The sequence below is a fragment of the Dromiciops gliroides genome, chromosome 1 (genome assembly GCF_019393635.1).
Source record: "Dromiciops gliroides isolate mDroGli1 chromosome 1, mDroGli1.pri, whole genome shotgun sequence".
Lineage (NCBI taxonomy): Eukaryota > Metazoa > Chordata > Mammalia > Microbiotheria > Microbiotheriidae > Dromiciops > Dromiciops gliroides.
The window spans coordinates 10,568,203-10,589,943 of record NC_057861.1 but is presented as its reverse complement, the minus strand read 5'-3'; the positions used below and the strand labels follow the sequence as shown (position 1 = coordinate 10,589,943).

At 52.4% G+C, this 21,741-nt stretch overlaps 1 protein-coding gene across 1 annotated transcript in view; it reads left to right on the top strand.

Annotated features, from left to right (window-relative positions):
- KREMEN1 (kringle containing transmembrane protein 1) overlaps positions 1 to 21,741 on the top strand; it is a 47,653-nt gene that overhangs the window by 12,569 nt on the left and 13,343 nt on the right. Inside the window, exons 2-3 of the mRNA XM_043977991.1 lie at positions 5,727 to 5,889; positions 9,235 to 9,326. Coding sequence (XP_043833926.1) covers positions 5,727 to 5,889; positions 9,235 to 9,326 — 255 coding nt within the window. The remainder of the gene's footprint in view (positions 1 to 5,726; positions 5,890 to 9,234; positions 9,327 to 21,741) is intronic.

Sequence of the window (21,741 nt, the reverse complement as noted above, 5' to 3'; positions counted from 1 at the left end):
CTCCATCCCCTGTAACCCCCAACAAGGGATGATCTCAGCTCAAGGGTGATCTCCTTGAGCCCAGCAGACCTTTCTGCAGGCCTTCCCTTCTAGACATGATTTCACTGAGAGCATCTCACAGCATCCCTGGGAAGAAGGGCCTGTGGAAATTATTGCCCCCCCCCCCAAGGAAGCAGTTCAGGGGAGGGCTGGGACTCACCAGCTCAGGGCCAGAGGCAGGATCCCCATACAATTCTTCCCCATTCCACAAGGCTGTGATGCCTGTCCAGAAAGAAAACTGAATGTGTGAAATAAAAAACAGAGGATTATAAAGGGAACCAATCAAATTAAAATAGTTCCAATTTACATATGTATCAAAATATAGGTATTTAAAAAACAACAAAAAACAATGTTCATGGACTCCTGTTTAAGAGCCCCCGATCCTAGACTGACTATGGAATTCCCAGGTGAACAAAATAATAGATTCCCCCTTGTCAGAGATCCTAGGCCTATCATGCCACACATCCTAGACTAGGGTGCAAAGGGACTCTAGTGCAGCTTCTCCTTTATTTTACAGATGAAGAAACCGAGTCCCACAGAGGTTAAAGGACGTGCTTAGGGTCACACAGATCACAAGCATCAGAGCTGGGTTTGTACCTTGGTCTTCTGACTTCAGAGCAAGGGCTCTTTCCTCTGGGCCACAGAGGTTGTCGGAGTGATTTGTGGCTTAATTGTGGAGTGAACAAGGTGGCCTCCGAGGTCATGTAGACCCTCTGCAATCCCATGGACAGTAGCCTCCAGTGTGGCTTTGTTGGTTTACAGTTCTTGACAAAGAATTCTCTTTGACCGTAAAAGTGTGAAGTCTCTGACTTCTGTGTGCGGGCAAGGCGCAAGCTCTTCATTTAGAACAGGAAGGGATCTTAGAGGCAACAACAAGCATTTATTAAGCTCCTACTGTATTTGCTTACCTAATATGACTCCCTAATTTCATTTGAAGAAACTGAGGCTAGAGAGATTCAGCAACTTGCCAAAAGTCACACAGGAATGCCAGTGTTTGAACCCCAAACCTGGAACTGTTTTCATCCTCACAAGATATGCTTCAGGAAGATTTATGTAGTATATCTGAGGCTGTGGCTAGCTTTTCCAGATGGGTTAGTAGAAAGAGCACCAGATTTAGAGTCTGAAGACCTGGGTTCAAATTTTGACCCTAATGCTTGTTTAGGTCATTCAACTCCCCCTCCCCCTCGCCATTTTCCTTTCAGTGAAATGAAGGGATTGGATGGGGGCAGCTAGGTGGCACAGTGGATAAAGCACTGGCCTTGGATTCAGGAGGACCTGAGTTCAAATCCGGTCTCAGACACATGACACTTACTAGTGTGACCCTGGGCAAGTCACTTAACCCTCATTGCCCCATGCAAAAAAAAGAAAGAAAGAAAAAAGAAAAAAAGAAATGAAGGGATTGGATTAGATGATTGCTTAAATCCATTCTAGCCCTAAATGATGAATAAATACTGTTCTCACTTCTATGATTCCCCTACCTTTAGTTGTATTCTATATTTTTCAATCTCCATGGGAAAACCACTTGAAACTGGAAATTCCTAGGAGCAGAAATTAATGTTGTCCATGGCCCTTAACAGCCTGCTGTGTCCCTTCTCTGTTCCCGTTAAGTTGTACCTGTAGTATCTCTTGTCTCCCTCCAGAAAGCACGTAATCTCTGTAATTTACCCACATATCACAAAATGCTGGATGGTTGAGCATGAAGAAAGGATTGGGAAGGTCTGAAAAACCCGTTAGAGGTATTTGTAGTAGCCCAGGCGGCAAGGTGAGAGAGCCAGGCTCAGACACTTTCTAGCTGAATGACCCTGGGCTGGTCATGTTACTTCTCTGAAAAATGGGGGGTTGGATTGGGTGGCCACTCAAGTCCCTTCCAACTCTATGAAATTGAGCAGAAACAGGTGGTGAAACCAGGCACCTTCATAAGGGGTCCAGGAAGCCCTGAGAAGGCCATGTTTGCTCCCTGGGAGTTCAAACAGAAAGCTAGTCCCTTCCTGAGACCAGAGAGAGTAGATTGTCTCAGATGGGTGCATTCTGGAGAAGCATGATTAGCCATGACCTTGAGATGGAGCTTTCTTGAAGAGTTTGTCCAGCTTGACTGGGCTTTATCCATCCATTCATGCCCATTCTAAGGGTTCCTGTTCTCTTGCCCCCCAAAGCAGTTGTTCATCTTTTACCATGTGATTCTAAGACGCAGATAGCATGTCCAGTCTGGCCAAGTTAATTTGCCTAGAGCTCTGGTAACTTGGGATCTTGCTAACACTTCTAATCATTCAATATTTGCACTTCTGTGATTTGGACAGCGTGCAGAATGTACACAAAGATCCTTATCTCCTTTGGAAGGAGGCTTGAGAACATTTCGCAACACTAATGGCTGAAGCCAGGATTATTTCCATTAATTGCATTCCAAGAAGCCACCTCATTTTCACTGGCTTCTACCTTTTTCTTCCCCACCTCCCCAGGGGTGTATTAGACATTGTGATACTTGTGATAGCCTAATTCCCCCTATGGGGAGTCTCCCTGACTTTGAAGACTGCCCGCAATTCCTCTTAATTTTCCTCTGCAGAAAAATATAGAAAAGTCTACAGATTTTCTCTATCAATATGTCGAAATTCTAGATACATATGCAATGATATGTCGTGTAGTTTGGGCAAGGGGATGGTGGTGCTTCCTTCCTTCCTAATAATTAGTTCTTTTAATTTTCATGTTTAAACCCATTTGGGTTTATTAATGAAGTAATGAAGCTAACTAATGAAGTCTGATTCTGATTTTGGTAGAAAACTAGTAATAATAAAGAACTGAGACATCCCCACCTAATCATAGTAGTTAAGATCCATTGCCTGTTCAATGAGGAAATAGATTCCAGCTTTGGAAATGAAGGCAAATTAGGAAATTCTTTTGTTCCTCTTTAGGGGTACTTTCCAGTGTTGGGAAATTTTTATTTATTTGTTTATTTATTTATTTTTGCAGGACAATGGGGGTTAAGTGACTTGCCCAGGGTCACACAGCTAATAAGTGTCAAGTGTCTGAGGTCGGATTTGAACTCAGGTCGTCCTGAATCCAGGGCCGGTGCTTTATCCACTGCACCACCTAGCTGCCCCAGTGTTGGGAATTTTTTAAAAGATTATTCAATATTTTAAGAAAGACACTGGAAAATAATAAAATATTTATATGAAAAAAAAGACACTACTTGGCACTTCTGGGCCTAAACCCTCCAGGTTTTGTTGTTTGTTTTTTTCAGGGGACCTGCTGTCTGGATCTGGATGACTTCACCTTGGTCCCTATTAAATGGGCTGTGTAGATTCAGCCCAGAGGTGAGCTTTGTCCTCAGCTCTCTCATCTCAGCAGCCTTTTGCTTAAGGCTTGTACTTTGGGGGTTTTTTGTTTTTTTGTTTTTTTAGTGAGGCAATGGGGGTTAAGTGACTTGCCCAGGGTCACACAGCTAGTAAGTGTGAAGTGTCTGAGGCCGGATTTGAACTCAGGTACTCCTGAATCCAGGGCCGGTGCTCTATCCACTGCGCCATCTAGCTGCCCCCTTTGGGGTTTTTTGTGAAGAGTGAGGTCAGATTTGAACTCAAGTCCTCCCAGCTTCAGGGCCATGCTCTATACTCTGCACTACCTAGCTGCCCTTTACCTACTGAATCCCCAACAGAAGGGTGAGAGCTGATAGAGCCGAAAAAGAATCTCGATATGGAAGGGAGGGGAGAGCAAGTTGTTTCCCAGATTTCAAAGGGTTTACCAATGTTCAGTGTTAGGCATGTGGAAGGAGGAGGCAGGAGTGATGAAGGGGATAAGGACACTGGGGCAGCTTTTTTGTTCCCTTTTCTGTATTGTCTTTCCCTGTTAGAATGTAAGCCCCTTGAGGCCAGGGACTGTCTTTCTCTTGGCTTGTGTCTCTATCCCCAGCACTTGGCCTAGTACATAGTAAGTTTGTTGGCTGACTGACTAACCTTGGGCGTGTGAGATCCCTCTCTGGGGCCCTTAGACAAGTGTCCCAGTGAGCCCTTGGTGAACCACTGGGAACTGAATGACTTCCTATTCAGAGTATGTGTTGGCCTTATAGTGGTGTAATTTTTTTAGTATAAAGAAGGTGGGTAGAGGAGAGCCCCTGGTGCCTAGGACCCATTCGGATAGTCTGATGAAACTGAGACCAGGCATCTGTTACTTTGCCTGAACTCACAAGAGTTCCTCAGGTTTGTTTTTCTTCATCTTTTCTCACAGTTGGCATTCATAGGGAAATGGTGGCTGGCAGCAGTAGGTCTGATGTTCATAGAATCAAAACTAGAAAGAAATGAGTGACAGGAGGCAGTGTGGCACAGTGGGAAGACTGCTTTGCTGACAAGGAAACTGAGTCCCAGAGCAGGGAAATGACTGGTCCAGGGGCAGCAGAGCCGAGGACCAGAATCAGGTCTCCCGGCCAAGGACCCCTCCAGGCACCAGCCGACTCCCCAGTTTGCCTTGGAATGCCTTCCCCTTGCCCACACTTTCATTCACGTGTAAAGCCAGTTCACTGAAGGTGGGCTTTGTGCTAATGCTGCTGCGCCAATCCAAATGACTTGGGCTGTGGGCATGCTTGGGGCAGCCAGTTTATTCTTCTAACCCAGAGAACTGGGTGGTTGCAGTCAGAGCACAGGCAGTGGGTACTGAGTGGGGAAATAGGCTCTTGCAAACATAGTTTCTGAATGACCAGAATGCTCCGAGAAATGCTTTCCAGAGGAATGTGCCTAGTGGGGTTGGGGCCGGGGCAGGCCTGTGGCACCAAGAAGGAGAACCAGCTGATCTCCGGGTCAGAGGAGGAGGCAAAGAGCAGAGCAGGAAGGAGGCTGTAACTGGCCGACTTCTAGAGGCTCTGACACGAGATGTGCTGGAAGCAGCCCTGATGCTTTAGCAAATACGTTTATTATTGTCTCTGCTGTGCATTTGTCACGAACCCTTCTGGATTTGATACATTAAGGGACAGGAGCCCATTGGCCTGAGCACCCATTCTCCCCCACTCTGAGATCCGCAGTCGCCAAGGTGGCAGTGCCCTCCATGCCCTGCTGTGTTGGTCAGTGAGGGGCTCCTGGGGACTAATGCTCATGGGCATTCACAGAATGAAGGCTTGGGAATAGGGGTTTGGGGGGAGCCCCAGCCTGGCCCCTCTCTCCCCCTGCACCTCCATCCCCAACACTGTAGGGACGACTGTTAGTCATTACCAGGGAATTTGAGTCATTCCCCCACTTGTGTGATTGGGATTCTGAAACATTTCTGTATGTGAGGGGCTGATTAAATCCAAGTGTCAGAGCTGCCTCTCTGGCTTGGAGGGGAGTGCTGAGCTACAGCTGGGAGACCTGGTTTTAGTTACTATACAAAGGCACTGGCAAGAGCCGTGACCCCCTCCAAGTACCCAGAATTCCAGAGGAGCGTCTGCTGCCAACTCTTCCCAGATCAGGGTTTCTTAGTTCATTTCAAGGGCCCTGCCACATTCCAGCTCCTGACCCCCTCCCCAACATCTGCCTTCAGCAAAGACATGGTGGTCAGCGCTGCCTTCTCCATTGCCCCTAGGTGGGCATCCTTCAGGTGCGCAGTGCTGCCTGGGGGCCCGCAGCGAGACGCAGCCCCTGGTCGTGGGCTCACCATCTAGCAGAGCAGTGGTGTGAGGGGAGGGGAAGGCTAATCTGGAGGACCAACCTCTTGCTTCTTCTTTCTTCTAGAATGTTTCACGGCCAATGGAGTCGACTACAGGGGCAGGCAGAACTGGACGGCGCTGCATGGAGGGAAGGCCTGCCTCTTCTGGAACGAGACCTTCCAGCACCCCTACAACACTCTGAAGTACCCCCATGGAGAGGGGGGCCTGGGAGACCACAACTACTGCAGGTGACCAGAGATCACTGGCTCAGTGGGCGGGCCCCGGGGATCCCTACCCACAGTGGTGGGAGAGACAGCAAGGGCATGGAGAAATCTGTCCAGCGGAGATGGAAAGGGGATGCTCAGGAGCATCAACACAGGACTTATGTGCCAGGTAGTTGGGCAGGGAGGGCAGAGGCACCTCAGGGAATCAAGAAAGTCATCACACCATCTCCATCCTCTTTTCTCGGCTGGGAAGCGACCCCTTGGTGCCATGAGAAAAGCATGGGCTTTGGAGCTGTGGGACCTGGGTTCAAAATCTGCTCTGCCCTCTCGTCCCCCTTCTTCCCTTCTTGGAGCTCGGCTCCAACTCTGTGGCTTGGCCTGATGGAACTTCAAGTCTGGGGGCCTCTGGGCCCCCTGGTGACTCCTCACCACCTCCTCACCACCTCCTCACCCTCCCTCACTCTCCCTCACTAGCTCTGACCCCTTGTCCTCCTTACCATCCAGCCTGGGCTGCTGTCTCAGGCAGGTTCTTTCTTCTGGCCCTGACCACTCCCCTTTACACCTCCCACAGAAAGCACACTGTGTGCTAAGATGTTGGCAGGGTGACATCAGGGGCTCCCCCAAGCCACGTAGGGGGGGTGCGTGGGGGGGAGAACACTGGAGCCCGAGTCAGGGAGGCCTGGGTTCAAATCCTCCTCACACCGTAGCCGTGCCAAGTCACTTGCTCCCTCTGAGTCTTAGCTTCCTCGTCCATCTGTCACATGGGGCTGATGAGGCTTATAGTCACTGTCCCCCAAGCTATTGTGTCCTTGCCTCGCGTGAGAGCGTCCAGCCTGCGCCTGCAATGCCTGTGACACCTGGCCCTGGGACTGCTCAGGACGGCCTGGGGACAGCTGGCTATCCTCATCAGACCGGCTCTGTTTGCCCACTGGCTGGGCCAGCTTCTCAGGGCCCGGCCCAGAGGGACTGAAGAGGCCGAGGGCTTTGGGCTGCAGCTGTGCACACTCACGCCACACTTGAGGTACTTGTGTACAAGACCCTGGTAACTTGATTCATGGCTCAGGAATTTATAGCATTTAATTATTAGAACAGGTGCAAAAGCAGCACTTCTAGGCCGTTGGAAGTGGGAGGCAGTGGCTGCCCGGCCTCCTCGTGCCCCCTGGACCCCCCCTGCTCTACCCAGCTTGGCCCCTCAGCCCTGCCCTGGCCCCCATTTCCCTGCTGGGCTCCTGTCCCCTCTCTGGGAGTCCTTTTCTACCCGGAGGCCCTGGGCACACAGGGCAGGTGTGCTCCGTCTCCACTCTCACATTGCCCTGTCCTCGCTGTGGTTCTCTCTGGCAGGCCCCCGGGGTGGCCTGAATGTCCGTGATTGAGAGGCAGGCTCAGTCCTGTCCAGCAGGGAGCCAGATCTGAACCCGGGGCCTCCCTCCCAGTTTCCTCTGATTCCCTTTATTAGAGAATGGCTCCATGCCCAGACGGGTCCTCCCCAGTTTTCTGCTTTTATCTGCCTGGAAAGTCAGTCTGAATATGCATTCAGACCACTCTTTACCTGGTGCTTCCTGAGCAAGCAGTGAGTGGGGCAGAAGGGAGGCTGAGACCACTAACCAGTAGCCCTTACATGGAATGCAGTGAGGCCCGTTCTGCGAGGGGAGGGCCAGCAAGCCGACCCAGCCCCACCAGCTCCCAGCAAGTTTGGGGCGAGCCTGGGGAGCGCTCCTGCCCGCCAGCCCCCTCGCTGCTGCCCTGCCCCTCACCCCACCCCCCGGTGCTGGGGAAAACTGTCCACCCCAGACCTGAATTGCAAGTTCCTGTTTCAGACAAGGTGGGAGCCACCCACAGGTGCCTGGCGGATCCCTATCCCCCTGTAGAGCAGGTGGGGCCCGAGCCACCACCCTGGGGTGCCTTTGGTTCTTAGAGGCGAAGCTGCTCTGACTGTATTCCCAGTGCCCGGGACATAAGACAGGAGCATTGTCTCCAAGGGCTTCACCAAAGGATGCGGTTGAGCAGAGCCCTGAGCTGAAAGAGGTAGATCCTGACCGTGGCCCCAGCTGGTGTTTGGGGGAGGCTCGGCACCTCCTGGCCCCTTGGGTTTCTCTGCCAGAGACACCCAACACCCTGTTTATCTTAGGCACTGGCTTAGACCTGTTCAGCTGGAGATGTCTGAGAGATGGGGAATGATAGGAGCAGAGGGAGGAGCTGGCTGGCCAGGCCCCTGCCCCTGGGCCCAGGAATCAAGGACCCCATTGTGCTCTGCAAAGGCTTATCTCCAGCCTCAGTCTGGACACACAATAGGCCTGGCCCTCCCAGTCCGATAGGCTCCAGGCCCCAGGCTTTGGGTGCCCATTTCCTGCCCAACAAGAGGGTCAGGTTTCCAGCCTCGGAGAGGAGCTAGGGAAGGGAGAGCCCGCAGTGCCCCCACATCCCCACCCTCACACTCCTATTTCTAGTTTCTGGTGACTTTGAAGGAAACATAAAGATGAAACAAAACTCCTACTGGAAAGAAAGCCGAGCCGAGGTCATGCCATCAGCCTGAGTATTTGGCCTTGCGGCTGCCTACCAGTGGAGACCTGACCTGACCGCCCCTACCGTGCGGCCCATGAAACCCCAGGGGGCCTGCCCCCAGGGTGGGTCATGGAGGCAACTCCACTGTGGTGGGATAAAACTTGAGAAGGAAGCTCCGAGGCTATTTCCTCTACCCTTGACAAGATCCATCCTTTCCCTTCCCTGGTGGGCCCATCCACCTAAAGACTGCCAGCAGTGGGGAAGCCATTTCCTCCCTCCTGAGGCAGCCATTCCCTCTGGTGACTTCTCTGGCTGTCGGGGGCTTAGGAGATGCGAGCTGTGGAGTTGGGGGGTGGGGCTCGGCGGCCACTGAGTCCAAGGCTGTCATGTTGCAGAAGTGTGGAGACCCGGGGAGTCGAGGTCACCTCCTCCACACCCAGCCCCTTCCTCTCCAGGCTGAGCGTTCCCCGTTCTTCAGCCATTGTTTGTTCTGCTGGCTTCATGTCAGGTCCCTCTTCCGAGCGCATCCCGCTTGTCAGTGACCTTCCTGAAATGTGGTTCCCAGAACTGAACACGATCCCCGGCTGTGGTCTGCTCAGGGCAGAGGACAGCCCTCATGCTGGCACGGCGCTCTCTAAGTGAAGGCTGTGGTACCATCCAGACCACAACACTCACCTCCCCAAGGACTGGCTCACGGCTCTGGAACTGTGTGGACACGTCCCCCTCTATCCCGGCTCCCTCCCAAACAATCCACCATGGGCTTCGACCTGCTGGGGGAGGCATCCGCGCTAAGGAGACTAAAGGGGCTGACCAGAAGGATCCCTGACAAGGCCTGACACGGGATCTCATGTCTTCTTGTCCCCACAGGAACCCCGACGGAGACGTGAGTCCCTGGTGCTATGTGGCTGAGCACGAGGATGGCGTCTACTGGAAATACTGCGAGATCCCAGCTTGTCAGAGTAAGCCAGGGTGCTGTTGTCCATGAGGGAGGCGGGGAGGGCCATGGGCTGGATGCCACAGGCTCAGGGCTAGACTCCCAGCACTGGTGATGGATGGGAAGGCATCTGGTTGCCGTCGCCGTTTGGAACCCCAGAGGTTTCCACAGTCCCTGCTAAAGCCCATTCTCATGCTGACCTTCCTAATAACACACTCAACCTGTGGTTATGTTTCCTTCATTTGTCCTTCTTGGGGTCTGGAAACAACTGTTGGAGTGATGACGGGGCCTGTGCTTCCCTGGTGCTCAGACCCCAGCTTGCACTCACGCCCTCAGCATCCCAGTGGATGGTCTGCCAAGGTGCTCAGGCCCCAGACTCGTGGGCTCCAGGACAGCCTGGCAGCAGGTCAGTCCACACAGGCAGCTGGGAGGGAGGGATGGAGTCCCAGCTTTAGAGTCGGGGGCCTGAGCTCAAACATCTCCCCACATGTGGCACCTGGGTAACCAGGAACTAGTGGCCTTCTCTCAGTGAACTTAGTTTTCTCATCCACAAAATGGACTAATAACACTTGCACGCCCCCTCACTAGCTGATCAAGCTACGTATAGACCCTGAAGCTCAACATGCCAAAGGTCTCATTTTACCCCGTTGGAGGGAGGTGTTCACTGCTTCCCTCCCTGTGCCTGATAGCAGATTCAGTACAGTGGTGACTAGATCAGGGGAGGGGGCAGTGGAAAGGACGTGGGTCCCAGCACCCCCTTCTGCCTCTGCCTCCCAGGCACTCAGCTCTCTTTTGTGCAGAATGAGAGGGTTGGCCGAGTCAATGTCTGCACTCTCTTATATCTGTGGTCCTGAAGATTCAGTCCTTCAGCATGGCTCTGACCAACACGGGGCCTGGTCAGCCTGTCTATCTGTCTGATGCCTCCCAGAAATCAAAGTTGCCTGTCCTCACCAGTGGTTAGAAAATTGTCCAGAGAGCAAGAAGCCAGCCCCAGACTTGGTGAAACTACGGGCCTATTTTCTCATTTTTTCATCCCACCTTTGGAAAATGTGGGTTCCTTTCCTGCTACTTAGCACAAAATCGGCAGCTGGAGATTATTTACTGCCTCAGGTTTCCTTGGACAAATGATATGTCCTAACTGTGCCTGGTTTGGGATCTGCAAAAATAAAAAACGAGGGGCAGCTAGGTGGCACAGTGGATAGAGCACCAGCCCTGGATTCAGGAGTACCTGAGTTCAAATCCGGCCTCAGACACTTAACACTTACTAGCTGTGTGACCCTGGGCAAGTCACTTAACCCCCATTGTCCCACCAAAAAAAAAACAAAAACAAAAAATAAAAAATGAGCGTCTTGGAGTATGCGACCTCTAAGGTCCCTCGGCTCAGTGACTTCCTGTCTCCTGGGCATCACGCTTCATTCTGTGTGCTGGGGAATCCTCTGGGCTGCCCTGCCATGTCCTGCCCTGCCACCTGACACAAGCCACCCTCTGGTGACCTGCTCTTCCACGGTGCTCATTGTGACTTCTTCTGTTAGCTGCGCACTCGAGTCTGCTCTGCCCGTTTTGCACCTGGTCAGTCACAGGTCTGCTGTATACAGAGGTCACCACTTAAGCCAAGTCCACCACACATTTCTGAGGCACCCCCCATGTACAAGGCATGGCAAGGCAGGGGGAGTGGGGGGGGGAACAATCGCACAGTCTCTGATTCTCCATCACATGAAGATTCAGATAGGACTGGGTCACCAGAATCGGTGACTTTCAGTTCTGATGCCCAGAAGGAAAAGGGCCATTCCCTGAGCTTATCCCTTGGTTTGATTGCTCATCTGTGATTTAAGCCACACCCTCCTGCCCACCAGTGTCCAAGATCCACCCCCACCCTCCCACCGTTGGCGCCTGGCTGTGCTCATCTTCCCACCTGGGGGTCATCATTCATTCACAAAGCTGAGAAAGTGGTCAGGGAGGAACCCTTTCTTCAGGCACTTAGTCAAGTTTCAAAAATGGAAAACATCTCTCAGCACTTGTTTAAAAAGAAATGAGAGGAGAACAGATTGTCCTCAGCCCATTTGTTCTGCACAAAGATAGGCTTTTAGTGCCGGCCTGAGTCTGGGGTAGGGAAGAAGAGCTTGGCACCTGGAGGCTCGTCCTCCCATCCTAGACAGGCCCGGCCCACGGAGCCTCGGCTCCTGAGGAAGAAGCTGTGGCAGTGTGGTCCATGCTCCCCAAGTCGTGCCCTTCCAGTTCTTAGTGCAAACCTGCTACAGTCTCCATCATCCCTGGGAGCAGAGTTTGGGCATTTGTGTTTCTTCCCCTTCTCAGAAGCCCTTGCCGTTTTCCTCACAAAGTCTCACCACGTGACACTCGAGGGCTTCGTATCTGGGCTTTGCCATGGTGTGCACAGGAGCGTGGGCGTTTCCTTGGAGGTTTGGGGGCTTAGCGGTTGACAAGGCTGAGGCCCACAGGGAAAGCCGACAGCCTCCCCATTCTTCTCTGGGCAGGAAGGACGTCCCACCGCTGTCCTGCCTGATGAGCACAGTGGACACCCCCTCTGGTGCCTCTGCTCTGGCCAGAGCCCTTGCTAATGGCCTGGAGCACCCGACAGGCCCTGGCCTGACTATTTTAGGCATGTTTGCCCTATTTATGGACAAGGAGTCATAATTTTCCTGAATAATACTCCCCCTCTGCCTGAAGCCCGTTTATTCATTCAACTCATCATGAGAAAATGCCTTGGCTCTGATCAGATCCCTGGAAAGTTCCCGTCCACCCAGGGCAGGCCCAGCAGGAATCGGGACAGGAATGTTTACAGAAAGAGGCAAGGCTGGCGGGGGGGGGGGGGGGGGGGGGGGGGTTGTTGCTGTGTCAGGACCAGAATCTCTTCTCTGCAGCCTAGGAAGGAGGGTGCTGACAAACAAGTGGGGAGGCCGAACTGTACGTGCTCGTGACCTGCCGAGAACGATCTACCCTCCCTGCCAAGAGAAAAACTCAGAGGAAACCATTAGCCAGCGCGTTTCCTGGTGGTGGCTGGAGCCAATGCATTTTCTTTTCTTGTTGCCAATGGGATGGTGCTATATTTCGAGAGCAGAGACCCATGTCCGGCATACCACCAAGCTCAACACATCCTCACCCGGCAAGGTCTTGAAGTCGGGCCTGCACCTCGCACACTGACCCTCTTCAGACTTCACTAGTGTCGAGAGACACCAGATAGGAATAGGCACTCGTCATTCTGCTCTACACGGAGCTGGCGGCTGCTCGGCACACTCTCTAAGGGGCCTTTCAAGGCCCGCCGAGTTTTCTTCCCAGCAGTCCTAGGCCAGAGGGCACCATCCCCTCAGTCAACAACCAGCCAGCTCTAATTAAGTGCCTATTTTTCAGGGGGTACCAAGACACACGAGAGCAAACTCAATAGCCATCTCATCTGCACGAGTCTTTTCCATCATCACGGGATCTGAAATAAGAAGGTGCCAGGTTTGGCTCTGTGATAATCAGCGCAGTTTCCCTTACATTCTCCGGTCTCTCCACATCCCGCCTTGGTGTCTTTGCACCAGCTGTACCTCATGCCTAGAATGCCCTTCCACCTCACCCCAGTTTCTGAGAATCAGTCCCTGACTTCCTTCAAAGTTCAGCTCAAAGGCCATCAGACTGACACCGACGCCCCTCTCAATACCCTCCCCCAAACTCTCTCCCCTGTGGAAAAGCACCTTCTGGAGGGTCAGCACTGCCTCTTGGTACCACCAGGACCCGCGTTTGTTGCTCAGTCAATTCTTGAAGGTTGGTCCAAACTGCAGTGAATCTGCTTGCACAGTGGTTTTGGAAAATTCAGTTTTATTTTGTGTTTGGATTAAGGCATCTCCCTCTCCCTCTCTCTGCTCCTTCCCCACGAGTTGAGATGGCAAGTACAAAACCCATTACAAATGTGGGCTTGTGTAAAACAAATAGCCACAATAGCCATGTTCCGGGGAAAATAAACACATTTCTTATATATATGTTTCAGTCTGCCCGTCAGTTCTCTTTTATCACAAGTCCTTTGGAGTCGTGGGAGGTCATTGTGCTGATCAGAGCAGCTGAGTCATTGACAGCTGATCATCATGTAGTGTTGCTGTTAGTGTGTAAATGGTTCTCTCGGTTCTGCTCACTCCCCTCTGCTGTATCAGTTCATATGAGTCTTCCCAGGTTTTTCTGAAACCATCCTCTTTATTTCTTGTTTTTTTTTTTGTTGTTGTTGTTGTTGTTGTGTGTGTGTGTGTGTGTGTGTGTGTGGCAATTGGGGTTAAGTGACTTGCCCAGGGTCACACAGCTAGTAAGTGTCAGGTGTCTGAGGCTGGATTTGAACTCAGGTCCTCCTGAATCCAGGGCTGGTGCTTTATCCACTGGGCCACTTAGCTGCCCCTTGTTCTTTATTTCTTACAGCACAACAGTATCCCATCACAATCACTTAGCACAACTTGTTCAGCCATTCCCCAGTTGATGGGCATCCCTTCAGTTTCCAATTCTTTGCCCCCACAAAGAGCTGCCATAAATATTCTGTATATATGGATCCTTTTTCTTTTTGTGGATCTCTTTGGGGTATAGACCTAGTAGCAGTATTGCTGAGTCAGAGCGTCCCCAGTTTTGGGGGAAGAGTTCCAACTTTCTTAGTGTTTCTAGAAGCCCCCCCCCCGCCCCCTCCCCCCAGGCCTTGATGAAGGCCCATGTTTGGGGCAGTCTCTGGTCACTTTCCGTGTAGGTTTCATCAAATGTGAGACACACTTATCACTAACCTTCGATGACCAGCCCCTATACTAAGTGCTAGAAACCCAGAGATAAGGACCAGGCCATTCCTGCCTCAAAGGAGCTCATGCCCTATTGGGGATCATTCTGCCGACCACTGTGACTGTTAAATGGGCGGAATACGCCATCTTGGAAGGTGTTTCCCAGCCTCAAGTCCAGACCATTAGGTATGGAAGGGCCTTGAGGGCCACCTAGTCCAGTGCCCTCGTTTTCAGAGGAGGAAGGAAATGTGTGGGAGTCTTTACAACCAATTCGTTATCACCAATTAATTAATTACCACTAATTCATTAATTAGTTAATCACTAAGCCTAAGGAAGCGTGAGCAGGTTGTGTGTCCTTCCCAACATTCATTTGGGCTTCCAGTTCCTAGAAGGTGCTGAGAGCAGAGCTGGGCATGTTCTCCCAGACCGTCCTCATTGAGGCCATTAGCACCCCCGGCCTCATCTTTTCAGTTGATCCAGATTTACTCCATCCTTGCAAGTAGATGGTCGAGCTGTTGTCTGGTTTGGCCACCGGGACCTTCCTTAAGGGGGAGCTATGGGCCCACCGAGCGAACCGTGCTCGGAGTCGGAAAAACAGGTTAGAGGACTGGCTCTTTTTCTGATTTGCCATAGACACGTCATCCCCCTGGGCCTCCATTTCCTTCTCTGTAAAATGGGAGTGAAGGAGCTGACCCCGCCTTCCTGTCTTCCTTCCAGAGTTGCTGTAAAGGTTTGAAGACAGAGGATTGTAAAGTGCTTTGAAAGGCAGGAAGAGCTCTGTAAGCTTAAGGGATCCTGATGGTGATGGGAGCGGGTATGACTTAGGCAAGAGCACAGGTGGGTGAGACGGTCTTCTCTTAGCCCTGTCCTTCCATGGCGATAGGAGGAGTCACACCTACCGTGTGCAGGCATGCTGATTTAACAGAGAAGAATGAGACTTGCCTTTATTAAGCACTTCTCAGGGCAGTGGGAGGACCAGGCACCTACAAAAATGAAGATAGAAGACAGCCTGTGTGCTTGGGGCCTTGAGATAGTTACCAGCAAATGCCAGAGGTCCACGTAACTTGCAGACTGGGGATGAATGGGGGTGAGCCTTGGGTAGGAGGCAGCATTTGAAATGAGGCAGGAGGGTATCCTGGGTAGAATGGGTGTTGTGAACAGAAGCTCGTAAGAAAAGGTGATATGTTACAGAAAATCCCAGAGTATTAGCTCTGGAGGGGTCACTCCAGTCCCATTTTACAAATGAAGAAACCAAGGCTCCGAGTCATGCCCTTCTAAGCCACAAAGCCAGAGCTCAAACCTATATCTTCTAACTCAGAGTCCAGGACCCTCCCCTATGCCAGCATAGGGAATGTTTGGGAATGGCTACCAGTCTATTCTGGGTGGCACACAGAGGATGTGGTAGATTATACCATGTAAGGTAGTAAGCTCCCTGTTACCATCATGACAGTAATAATAGCTAGCATTTATATTGTGCTTTAAGGTTTGCACAACACTTTACACATATTATCTCATTTTATCCCTTCAACAGCCCTGAAAGGTAGGTGCTATTATTTTACAGATAGAGAAACCGAGGCAGACAGGGTAGAGTGACTTGCCCAGGGTCATACAGCTAGTCATTGTCCCAGGCAGGATTTGAACTCAGGTCTTAACTAAATCTAGGTACAGTGATCTATCAGTATTCTCAGTGATAGCTTCCTCATCACCAAAAACTTTTAAGCTAATCACTCAAAGAAGGGGCAGCTAGGTGGCGCAGTGGATAGAGCACCAGCCCTGGAGTCAGGAGGACCTGAGTTCAAATCTGGACTCAGACACTTAACATTTACTGGCTGTGTGACCCTGGGCAAGTCACTTAACCCCAATTGCCTCACCAAAAAAAAAAGAGAGAGAATAAGAAGGTGTTTATCTTTCAGTTGGGGTACGGAGTCTTATGGCCTTCTGGGGTTCCTTCTCAATCAAGAATTCTGTGATCCCTGTAATCAAATGATGTACTGAGCACATTGATCCAGACCTTGTTGTCCCTAATCAAAGAAGATTTATTCTAGGAATCCATAACCAAGTCAAGGGAGTGGCATGGGCCAAGCGGCACTGCCTGTCAGGGATGTGGGGTAGCAGTGCCATAATCCAGTACTTTAGGGGCCTCTGATTACCCCATGATGTTCCCATGCAGGGTGTGACTCATCTGTGCCCCGGGAGGTGGCCTTCCCCTGGCCTTTGAGCCAGATGTAGGGCCCCTCTGAGCTCACACTCCCTGCTGTCACCTGCAGGGGCCCAATGCTGCCTCCCTGTCATGAAGAGGCAGTGGAGGGGGGCATCCTTTTATCTTCTAGTCCTTCTCCACCAAACCCAACAAATGATCTCTTCGTGAAGACCTTCAGTGGGGAGGGCCCCCGCCATGCCCAAAGTGGCCCATTCATCTGGGGATGGCCCGATCAGGAGCTTCCTGGCCACCTCTCCTTCTCCTGCCCCTGCTCCTCCCCCCTTCCCATGCCTTCCGACTCACTGGGTCTTGGGGTTGGGAGGCCCTTGCAGTGTGTTTGCCTGTGTCGGGGATCACAGTTGCCTTTTGGGAACTGAGAAAGCTCTGGCTTAGTAGGCGGGCAGCAGGCGGTCTGAGCTCTCGCTATTGGTGGAAGCCATTGCCTTTTCTCTCCATCCCAAGGCCCTGTGATGGTCTCTGGGAAGCATTCCCTGTGCACTGAGTTAGCCATGAGGAGGCTGCTGAGCTGCTTCTGCAGCTGTTGCCAGCTGGGAGACCGCGCTCCAGGAAGACTCGGCGTGAAATTCTGCATAGCAGCTCTGACCCAGAGTCCCAGCACCCCTGGCGACCTCCTCTCGGGCTGCTTTGGCCTTTTGGAGCCTCTGGGGTGGGGCAGGGGACTCAGAATGTCCCCACGGGCATTACTGATGTCTTCCTGGTGACGCCAGTAAAGCCCTTTCCCATGCATCGTGTCATTACCCTCTCACACAATCTGAGGTCCCTCCTGCTCTGGCTCCAGGCCCCTGGGATCCTCTGAGCCCCAGGAGGGGGGCTGCCAGATGTTATTATTTCCATCTGTTAGAGGAGAATGAACATCCCCTAGAGGGCCCTGGAGAAGGACAGGGATAAAGGATGCCAGGCTGGAGAGGGAGGAAGATGAGAGGAGGAGCAAGAAGAGGGCCCGGCCACCTCTCGGGAAGCCCAGAGGCAGCATTAAGCAGCAGGACAAACACTGCAAACCTGGTTTTCTCCCGAGGGATGGCGCAAGAAGTGTGGCTCCCGTGGCTTGGCGTGTCGTTCCCTCGGCCCTTCGCTTCATGGCTCTGCCTCTCGTATCTTCTTGGTGGGGGGGCTCGTTACCCTGTCAGCAGCTCTGTTGCCCAGACCGCTTTGCTCTCCTTGGGGCCTGGCATCTTGGCAGACCCGGGAGCGTGCATGGGCGGCCCTTGGAGGTAGCTCATACCATGAGGTTTGAGCAGCTCTGGGTCAGATCTGTCTAGGCCAGCGCCAAGGGCACTGGACAGCACAGGGTTCTCTGGAAAAGAGGCTTTTCTGGACCAAAGCGGTGATTCCCTCAAAGGCTGTAGTCAGCAGAGATCTCAGCACCCATCCAGTCCACCCCAGCCCTGCAGCGGGTACCTAGCCTCTCTGGGGTCCTTCTGATCCTTAAGGGTCCTTGGATAGGCCTCAGGTGCCCCCAAAACCTCTCCAGGCTTCACCAGCTGCTTCTCAGGCAAGAGCATAGGCCCCATCTCACCCTCCACAGCTGGGCTGACACCAGAGGCCTCAGGCTTCCATTTCAAGCCAGCTGTGGCCTCTATGACCTTGGTCAAGTCTTGGTACCTATGTCGCATCTTGCTGGAAAGAATAAGAGTCACAGAGTTGGCAGATACCTCAAGAGTGAGACCCAGGACCCAGATCTCCTCACTCACACACACAGCAAACAACCTTCCACCCTCACTCGAAGCTCAGAGGGGAGTGCAGCAGCGCTGGGGGCAGCCCACTGCGCCCCCCCCCCCAGCTCCTCCAGCTTCTGCCCTTCAGAGCTGAGCAGCACCTGCCTCTTGTATGTATGCGAGCACAGCTGCCCAAGTCCTCATCTGCAGATGAGCACCGTGAAGGGACTTTGCCGCCACACACACCTTTTTTGGGGGGGGAGGGGGCAGGGCAGTGAGGGTTAAGTGACTTGCCCAGGGTCACACAGCTAGTAAGTGTCAAGTGTCTGAGGTCAGATTTGAACTCAGGTCCTCCTAAATTCAGGGCTGGTGCTTTATCCACTGCACCACCTAGCTGCCCCCACCACGCACACCTTTTAAAAGAACAAGCAGCTCTTTGTCATTTGAAGTAAAACTTCAAATTTCTTTCTTGATTTGGGGGCGGGGCAGGTACCTGTAAGGTTTGAAGAAGATTGTCCATAATTCTGTCCCATAATTCTGTCTTGGTCAGAGCCTTCCCAGACATCTGCTGAGCACGGTGTCCTTGGTTAGCTTCGATGAGCTTTAGAGTCATGGTGCTAACAAAGGATCGTTTGTATTTTGAAATGATTTTTTAAAAATTAAAGCTGAAGTGGGAGAATGCAGGGCAAAGCCACAGAGATCTCAGAGCAGCCTCGTGAGGAACTAGGATTTGAAAACAATAGGATTGGTTTTCCCCTCTGGTTAGGCCAGAAGGGCTGGAAATTTGTTGGGTGGCCCCCGGGCTCTGGCTGCATTGGGACCTCTGCTCCCCTGGGGCAGCCCGAGGATTGGAGCCAGTCGGAAGCATTTGCTGAGTGCCTGCAGTAGACTAGAGAGGCAAAGAAAGGCAAAGGCAGGCAGGCCCTGCCCTCAAGGAACACCCAGTCTGAGGGGGAGGGGACACAGAGGCAGGGCAACTGGGAAAGGCTCCGGCAGAGGGTGGCACATGAGCCAAGCCTGGGAGGGAGCCAGGGCAGGCCAGATGGTGGCGAGGAGGGGGAGATTTCCAGACGTGGGGGGCAGCCGGGAAGACGTTAGGGTGAGAGGATGTGATGTGTGCAAGAACAGCAGGAGAGCAGAGTACATGGGGGAGGCTCAGGAAGAGGCTGGGAAGGGCTGAGCGGGGCAGGCAATGGAGGTTGCTGGCTGGTAGCCTGCAGGGGCAACCAGCTGGAGAGAGGCCCCCAACCCACCAGCTTCAGTTCTGGTGTGGGGTGATGAGGGGCCGCACCAGAGTGCGGGCAGGGGCGAAGTCGAGAGACACTTCCAAGTATCTGTGGGACCTGGTGACAGCTCAGATTGGGGGTGATGCCGAGGGGCCCGCATGGGTGCCTGGCGCCTAGTGGCGCCCCCAGCAGCAATGTGAACTTTGCAAGAGGGAACAGCCAGGGGCAAGGACAGTGAATGATGTCACCGCTTCATCTGTACCGTGTCACCTGAGGCCGAGTGGTGGCTCCTCTGTCCCTCAGAGCTTCTGTTCAGGGTGTGATACAGAGCCGGACCTTGGCTTGGGCTCATAAGGTTTTGTTCAAGAGTTGTCCTGTCCTGGAAGGGAGGGCAAGGGAGAAAGGAATAAGCACTTACATAGCACCTACTGTGTGCCAGGCACTGTTTACAGATGTCACCTCATTTGAGCCTCACGACCACCCCTGAGGTGGGTGTATTGTTATCTTCATTTGACAGGTGGAGAAACCGAGGCAGAGGTTAAGCGGCTTGCCCACTCAGCTGCTAAGTATCTGAGGCTGGATTTGAACTCAGGGCTTCCTGACTCCAGGCCCAGTGGACATGACTTCTCCTAAGCCCCATGTTTTACCAGGGATTCCACAGCACTTGCCTAAGGCCTCATACCAGCTAATGACAGTCCAGTTCTCCAGCTCCCTCTGGATTTGGACTCTGGACCTTGGTTTAACAGTTGGCTCTGCCACTGACTGGCTGAGGGGCCTTGCCTGAGTCATGCTCTCTGGTCCTCGGTTCCATAGAATCCAGATGAGCTTCCCTCTCTTAGGCTCTAATTGTCTGAACTTCTAGGAGACTGTCAAAACTGCAGTGAGCCCCTCACCCACCCACCCGGTGCACCATCTGCTGGACTTTGCTCCCCAGTGAGCCCCTCACTGCCCTTGGTGTGTCCTTAGCCACACAGACACCACTTTCCTTGGTTTTTTTTTTTTTTTTTTTTTTTTTTTAGTGAGGCAATTGGGGTTAAGTGACTTGCCCAGGGTCACACAGCTAGTAAAGTGTTAAGTGTCTGAGGCCGGATTTGAACTCAGGTACTCCTGACTCCAGGGCCGGTACTTTATCCACTGCACCACCTAGCTGCCCCAACTTTCCTTGGTTTTTAAACCTCTTGGTAGTTTTTGTTTCCATGTAGCCTTTATTTCTGAACTTGTCACCCCCGCTTCCTTATCTCGGTAGCTATCAGATGTGACTGATAATAACAGCTAGCATGAAGGGAACATTTGCAAGTTTAAAAAGCACTTTGAGGGGACAGCTAAGTGGCTCAGTGGATAAAGCACAGGAGGACCTGAGTTCAAATCTGGCCTCAGACACTTGACACTTACTAGCTGTGTGACCCTGGGCAAGTCACTTAGCCCTCATTGCCCTGCACCCCCCCCCAAAAAAAAGGTAAGACAATGTACCCAAATGAATGTGGTCCTGCCTCTTAAGGGGCAGCTAGGTGACACAGTGGATAAAGCACCAACCCTGGATTCAGGAAGACCTGAGTTCAAATTTGACTTCAGCCACTTGACACTAGCTGTGTGATCCTGGGCAAGTCACTTAACCCTCATTGCCCAGCGCAAAAAAAAAAAAGGAAAGAAAAAAGGGGGGGGGCACCTTGTGATTAAAATCAGCCATTCACCTGAATCAGCAGAGTCTGGTCCTCTCTGCAGCCCTCCAGACCATGGGTCCTGCCTCTGAGAGGGAAGGAGGGAGGGAGTGTTATCTTATTCCAGGGGGAGGCGTGCAGGTGGTCGTCTGTTCTTTCTGTCTCTGCTGCTGCCGTTGCACATGCCCTGTACGAGTTCATAGAAATCTTCCAAAGCTTCTCCAACCCTCTATACTCATTGTGTTTCACGGTCTAGTTATATCCCGTTCCCGAGTGTCACTTGTTAGAGCCTCCTGGCTGTTCCTGCACAAGCCCCATCCATCTCCTGTCCCCTACAACAAGAATTCTCTCTCCTCATCTCCACCTCCTGGTTTCCTTGAGGTCTCAGATAAAACTCTGCCTTCCGCAAAAAGCCTTTTCTCCTCCTTAATGTTGATGCCTTCTCTCTGAGATGACCCCCAATGTCTCCTCAGCAGGGAGAAGAGAAGCCCAGGTCAGAGCCCTGAGGGGAGGACCCAAGGAAGGAGACAGAGAAGGAGCAGTCAGAGAGGGAGGAGGAGAACGGGGGGGGTGGGGGGGGGGAGAGAGAGAGAAGAGGAGAGGAGAGGGAGGGTGGGAGGATGGGGTGCCGGAGCACAGCAGTGAGGTCGAGAAGGAGGATGGAGAAAAGGCCTTTGCATTTGGCAGCTCAGAGATCACTGGTGCCTTTGGAGAGAGCAGTGTAGACTCGAGGCTGAAATGAGCCAAGGCTGAGCCTTGGCGGGGTGTAACATGCTGATAAAGGGGTTGGGGATTTGAGACAGTTTGGAGTTGGATCGGATCACCAAGGGGAAGATGGGGAGGAGAGAGTGGCCAGTGCCGGGCGGTGGCCTAGAAAAGAACTGAGGGGACACACAGTGAAGATAAAGAGGAGGGTTATGTAGGGGAGGCAGAGGGAA